At 32.7% G+C, this 7,516-nt stretch overlaps 1 protein-coding gene across 1 annotated transcript in view; it reads right to left on the bottom strand.

The window, feature by feature from the left end:
- Positions 1–38: 38 nt before the first annotated feature.
- Positions 39–7,516, bottom strand: part of LOC117114247 — a gene marked incomplete at its 5' end in the record, with an annotated part of 10,968 nt that continues 3,490 nt past the window's right edge. Inside the window, 5 exons of the mRNA XM_033257852.1 lie at positions 39–764; positions 966–1,026; positions 1,854–2,037; positions 3,133–3,169; positions 5,082–5,279. Of these exons, the coding sequence (XP_033113743.1) occupies positions 469–764; positions 966–1,026; positions 1,854–2,037; positions 3,133–3,169; positions 5,082–5,279 (776 nt within the window). The remainder of the gene's footprint in view (positions 765–965; positions 1,027–1,853; positions 2,038–3,132; positions 3,170–5,081; positions 5,280–7,516) is intronic.

The raw sequence follows: 7,516 nt of genomic DNA, 5'->3' as shown, positions 1-7,516 counted from the left end.
CTTTGAAGTATTTTATTTAATAAATTAAATACAAAAAATAATTGATTGACATGTAAGCTCTTATCAAGGAATGTAATTAAGCTATGTTCACACTATGAAGTTTTATGTGACAAATACTGTACTGTACCTGTGACCTTTCGATATGAATGACATTTATGTACAAATATACTGGTATTTCATTTCAGTCAATAAAACAATCACATGTTTGTCGATATAGGAAAAATTAATTTACAAATTTGTACACTTCCTTCCCTTCTTAGAGAAACTTTCTAGTGAATAATGTTGACATGTTTATTCAGGTCACATTGTCATAAAAAGTATGTCTTAGGCTTTGTCACACTATGAGTGTGATATGACACCACCAATTATATGGACATATCACAATATTTATGAGACAAGTGTGAACAGAGGTTTACTTAAATCACTTTTTTTTTAAACAAAAATAAACTCACCATTCATATCAATCATTTATTTTCTATTTTCATTCATCTTGATCACTGCCTTGCAGACAACTTTTGTTGCCTGGTCATTTTCAACTGTCCACAATGCTTCTAAAAATGTCTGCATTGACACATCTTGTGTTTGCAGAAGCTCATGGAAACGTTTGTATGTCCCCAGAGAATTTAGTATGGCCTGGTCTGTAAAACCAAGTTTGTTTGCAAGGTGTTTCCAATACTTAATTGGTGGTTTTGGGTCTGTGTATGGGTTAAGCAACACTTCTAATCGATCAGTTGTAGCCATATCAAGGTTGTGATAATATAATCCTATCAGAAAAGAATAACATGATAACAATTCATTTTAAAAAATCAGAGTAAGAATTGACTGGATGCTTCAGTGTTTTAGTCATCTCATTCATTGCCAATATTAAAATTAATACATATAAAATACGTTTAGTTATAATACACAAAATATTAGACTAATCTTATCACAAAAATAGTGAAATAGGAAAATCATAACGTAATTACCTGAACAACATTCTAAAGCTTTTTGGTACAGACTTTCAACACTTTCATTTTGTCTTGTAATCTTAAACAAAAAAAACCCAAAAAACTAAATTACAGGTAACTGCTAATAAAGAATAGAATTAAAATACTGTAATATTCATAAAAATAACAATGAGAATAATAAAAGGGTCTCCCTCCAATTAAATAAATCACTTTTGGGAATGGGGTTTCCATAGTCTTTAGCAGCTTCAATCTAATAATAAAGATAAAAGACATTTGTTAATTTGGGACCATAGAAAGGTGGCCCTTTAATTGGAGGTGGTCTTTAATTAGAGGTGGTCTTTAATCAGAAGGGTCTTTAAGTAGAGGGAGACTTTGTAAATACAATGATAAAATTCTCATAAGAATAGTAAGGAAATTATATAATGATATTATTTTAGTAAATTTGTTATAGATTACTTTAGTGATACCTATGCAGATGGAAAATTAATAGTAAAATACAATACAATTACTATATAATACCTGTAAAGTGATTGCAAAAAATTTTTGTCAAAATTAATTTATTTAAATAATAGCATCATGTAAACAAGATGAACATTACAAAACCAATTTCAAAATTTAATTGCTGTATATTTAATTATATTATAGCATATTTACATTTAATTATATTATAGCATATTTACAATTTAGCTTAATAAAATAAAATGAATAAAATTTGGAGGCAAAACAATTTTTCTTTCAAATTGAGACTAATTAAATTTAGATATATACATAAAACTATGAAGAAAATTACATTTAAAGTTCATTTATTATTCATTGATATCAAATATTATTATAAAAACTGGAAAATAAACAAATAAAATTTAAATAATAATGTAAACTATAAGTATTAGTATATACTGTAATTACCATTTCTTCTGCATGTGGTACAACTATTGCATCATCATTACTGATATCTTCGATTTGGATGCTGGGGTTTAATTCTTCCACATGACCTTGTTGATTTTCGGACTCCTCAATTAACACAACATCATGACATGACTTTTGGGATTCTGAGCTAAGGAGAGGTTCATCTGTACTAAGTATGCTGTGTCTGTAATGATTGGAATTGAATAAAATCCAAGATTATTATAAAATCACTTTTCGAATTACATTTTCAATTCAATACAGCCAATCGAAAAATACAATTCACAGAATGGTTATACCGACTCATTTAAATAACCATAAAATATGGTGAATATGGAATGAACATTGTAAAAGCAAAGAGTATATGAACTGCTCTGAACTCTACTATTAGGGAGACCCTATGTCACGTTTCATTCTGTGCATACAAAATCAGGGCAGTCAGACCTCTTGGAATTCTACACACTCTTTAATTAAAGCAACAAATATTTTATAAATGGTGGAATGGAACAGAGGAAGGATTCTTTGGAAGGAACAAATTTGCCTAATAAGGTAGGAGGGATTTGTGTATATTTTATATTTTATAATTAGTTCAATGCTGGGGTATAGAGTACTACAGTGTTACGTCACGATACCACGTGACTACTCCGTTGCTATCGGCAACACAAAATGCGTTCAACCGATGCCATTTTCTCCACTGACAAACCATTGATCCCAATTTCTAACCTAATTATTAAGAAGTTGTATCTTAATTTTTCTTTGTAAATGTTAATTGATAATTAAATGTGTGTTCGATAACTAATATAACGATGCAGCTTTTTGTGTTTTAGTACATTTTGATGGTAAATTATTAGGTTTTAAAATGCCTATTTCAAAAAGCATATCCTTAACCATTAAGAATATGAAGTCATTCAGGCGTAATGAACGGAAACCAACATCCAGAGGGCGCCACCTAGTGTTGTGACAACATGACTGTGGTACTCTATAGAGCCATAACTAAACCATTATTTAACAAATTATTTTATATTCACATTATTAAGTGGATAAATGTTAATAATTTAGCAATTTAACAAAAAATTTACCCAGACAGGGGAGAAAAAAAAAACCTGTGCTTTATAAGAGTTTATATCATCATAAAATTAATCAATACATAAAATGCTCTACTACAGTACATCTCTAGCAGTAGAACTGTTTTATCAACAATAATATCAACAGCTCTAATTGCAAGATACTGTAAGTAATAGTTCTGCAAAATACAGATTAAAAGATAAATTATTTAACTTACGGTGGCTGTGAAGGTAGGGGAGATTGTACCTGAAAAACTGAATAAAGAAAAGTATAACAAATATGTAATTATAAGAATTGAACTAAGGAATGATAAAAATGGTAATTGTTCACTAAATATTTATAAAAATATATTTAAATTACTTCATATACATGCAGCACTTATTAAATACAGTACCAATCATGGGGAGTGCACTTTAAAATTTCCCCTTAGCGGCAGTAGTTTCACCTTAAGGTAATGCTGAAGTTAATTATTTGATTAGGCTGTACTTGCTTGAGGATATACAGCAGTAGCTAGAGAAATTTATCTGTAATTCGGGCATCCTCAGATATATGGTACAGTATATGTTAATCTGAAACAATCATTCGCGCCGAAATAAACTACCAATTTGTGGTACCAATAACTTTTCAATGAACCAGGATGCAGTATTCTGATTGCAGATTCTGAAAGCCTGGCCTAAAATTACCTAGAGTAATAATTTTCAACTTTGAATCTCTTTCCAATCAAACTTTTTAAATATGGCCTTCTAAGTGGAAAAAAAATTATCGACGAGAAAACACAGCAGAAAAGAAAAAGTGGCATGCCATATTTTGGAGGGCCATAATTTTCAAAACTACTTGGAAGTTTGGTCTAAAATTTATTGTTTCTTCATAATTTATAAAAAGGAATATTTTAATGGATTTTGAGCAAAATCAAAGAGGGTCGCCTGGGAATTTTTCTTTGGCATTTGGCATGGAATAGTACTATATCATTTTCTGTTGATGACCATGTTGAAAATTTACCTTATTAGGCCTATCTGTAATTGTAACCTATGGGATAGATACAACTATGAACCCACATTTCTTTTAATTGTAAGAGTTAAAAGTACATTAACAAATAATACCCGGTGCTTAGTAGAACGCGGGCACCCCGGGTAGCTCGGCCGTTCCGTGGCAAAACAACGTAACTTTATATTTTCACTTTTCGAGAAAAATAGAGTTAAAGTTTGAATGTTTCCAATGTTTTCCAGATGATGATCCCAGTGTTCACGATGATGATGTTGTAGTAGTAGCTGAAGATAATGTCCAGTCACATCAAGAGGATGTAGTCGTGGAGGGCCATTTTGAAAAAGGTAATTAAATACAAGTGATTTGTTTGAATTAGATACTGTCTCTTATACACATCTTATAAAATTGATATAGACATTATAATTAAAATTTAAATTACAAGTGTTAGTTAATTGTGCAGTTATAAACGATATTCACAGATACGTCGTTTTACCTCGGAAACATGTCAGACGGGGTATTGTCGCTAGTGCAAAATATTTTTTTAATTTATCACTTTTGGGGCAATCAAATGCATTCCTAGCTTGTGCATAAGTCATCGTTAAAGATTATTGATATGAAAACACTATCAACCAGTAATTTTGCCATGCCAAACTCCATCAGCTCAAAACAATTTTTAATACCATTCCGAGGCAAAACAGCGTATCTTCATCATTGATACGTTGTTTTGCCACGTAATCTTGCAGTTACGTTAGTTTACTACGGAAAATCACTAGATTTTAAGTTGTGCTTAAATATACAGTATGTGGTGCTATCTCCGAAACGACTCATATTTAGTAGTGTTTAATACACTCCCAAACGATATTACAGTATAACTGAAAAACGACAAAAGTGTCAGTTATGTTGTTTTGCCTCAGAACGGCTGAGCTTTAAACCGATATAATGTCCTTTTCTAAGGTCTTGACTGCGGGCACCGCAGGCTGGCTCTGCCTGCACGGGCTGTTAGTGGATGTGGAACCTGTTGCTTGCGGGCAAAGTGCAGGCAAAATGTGCACTGTCCACGATGATCCGTACTGTAAGTTATCATTTTGTATATAAGAAGATTAGGCCTACTGTACAAATTTGAATACAGAATATTCATACAAACACAAATGCTTTGAAATGCAGACAATAAAGTAAAATTACCAATTGTATTTTCGGTTGGGCTTCTGTTAGCTCCCTTGTTAAAAATCCATCTTAGTTTATCTAACAAACATCCACTTGGAATAAAAAGACAGATAATACATAAACATAACGATGTAAGCCAGCATTTCCATTCCTTATGTATACAAAGACAACGACCGGTTAAAGCAACGGTTCCATTTCCACCATTGTTTTCTTTATCTGAAAGGAAAAATGACAAAGAGTAATTATTACAGGGGTATTGCATAATATTTATATATTTTATGATGGGATTATGAGGGAGAAAATATGCACTGCCGATATCTTTACGTCCGTTCTATTGCCCAAGAGAATTCCCGCAAATATTTGTGTGTGTTGTGTATATGCAGCTGAAACTCTCTCAGGTATAATTCAAAATATGGAAGCAGTTTCTCCTGATTCCCCAAAGTTCATCATTGGTGATTTCAATCTACATAAATTGTCAAGGTCACTTAACGCATATCAACAATATTTAACCTGTCCAACTCGCGATGCTAAAACAATTGATCTTTGCTATGGCACGGTCTGGGACACGCATACCTCTATTGCTTTGCCGCCTTTAGGAGCTTCAGACCACAATTCTGTACGATTGCTTCCTAAATATATTCCATTAGTCCACCGAGTTAAAAAAGTTGTTAAGACAGTTAAAATTCGGACTGACGAAAATATCAAAACCCTAAAAGGATTCTTTGATTGCACCGATTGGCAAGTTTTCTATGAGTCGCTGTTGAATCTGGACGAAAACGTGGAAATTATTACCACATATATAAGTAACTGTGTTGAGAATATAATTCCATCTAAACAAATAACTGAATTTCCCAATATTAAGCCTTGGATCACCAAAAAACTTAAAGACATGTTGAATAAAAAGAAACGTCTGTTTTTTACTGGAAATAAAAGTGGAAATAGATTAATGAATAGGGAAGTTAGACGAGTAATCCGTGTAGCTAAAGCTAACTATAAGAATAGAATAGAGGCTTGGAAATGGAAGCATACGTAAAGCAAGGTATTAAGAATATGGATTCCATATTAAAATTCAAATAGTATTAAGGTTAAACAACCTGTACGTATCGATAATATTAATGAAAAATTGTTACCCGATGCACTAGGCGAATTTTATTCAAGATTCGAAAATTACTATTTGTCAATTGATACTGGATACTGGATTAAGACCAGGCATTATGACACAAGAACTTAGAACTTAATGTTTTTAACTCTGGAATACAACAAGGCCATACCCTGTACAACAATCTAAACATTGAGAGTAATCATATAAGACCTTCTAAAGAAAATAAATGCAAATATTGAGAAATGGTCCAGATCTTGTTGAGGTATTAAAACTTTATTTTATTGCATTGACTAACTTTGTGGAGTTCTTCAACACCCCTTTCAGTCCTCGTTAAATTTATGTAGGGTACCGAAACTATGGAAACAATCCACTATAATTCCAATACCAAAAAACAATAGCAAATAGCAACTTAACAATTTAAGACCAGTTGCTCTTACATTCCTAATTATGAAAATTTTTGAACGCATAATCAAAGCATACATTACTGTAACACTAGAACCAATACTTGATCCTTTACAATTCGCGTATAGGTCTGGAAGAGGTGAAGATGCCAAATTATTTATATTGAATACAATTTATAAACATCTAAGCTTCCTGGTTCACATGCTAGAGTACTTTTTGCTGACTTCTCGTCTGCATTTAACACAATGCAGCCATATGTTCTGGTTGAGAAATTAAGAATGAATTTTAACATTCCAAATGATTTAAAGCTTTAACATTTATTTTGGATTTTTTAACAGACGCCGAGTTTTAGTTAACAATACATATTCCAAGTGGTATGTTACTAATACAGGTTCACCCCAAGGGCTGTGTCTGTGTCCCCATTACTTTATATCTTTATATTGCCGTAGCACGCATAAAAATAGTTTTATTGTTAAGTTTGCAGATGACACTGCTTTACTTACAATTAAAGATGGAAATGATGGTCATGGCCAAGTTCTGGATACATTTATTAAATTTTGCGATGACGCAAACTTACAAGTTGAATATTTCCAAAACAAAGGAAATGATTATTGATTTATGGCGAAAAAGACAGTCCTGGGGTCACACTCTTAAATAACGAACCAGTTGAGATTGTTAATTCCTATAAGTACCTTGGTACCATATTTGAGGACAGTCTCAGTTGGGGATAAACAATGAAACTTTAATTAAAAAATGCAAACAGAGACTGGGTCTAGGCCCGTTGCCCGGCCTTTTGCCACCAGGCCCGTTGCCACCCGGCCCGTTGCCACCCGGCCTTTTGCCACCCAGCCTTTTGCCACCTTAGGCCCGTTGCAACCCGGCCTTTTGCCACCTGGCCTTTTGCCACCCTAGGCCCTGTCTCTTATACCCATCTAGATGTGTATAAGAG

Source organism: Anneissia japonica, unplaced genomic scaffold (assembly GCF_011630105.1).
Source record: "Anneissia japonica isolate Jap-2015-1 unplaced genomic scaffold, ASM1163010v1 scaffold284686_len11773_cov99, whole genome shotgun sequence".
NCBI lineage: Eukaryota > Metazoa > Echinodermata > Crinoidea > Comatulida > Comatulidae > Anneissia > Anneissia japonica.
Note: the sequence above shows the minus strand (reverse complement) of the source record. Positions and strands in the feature narration are given on the sequence as shown.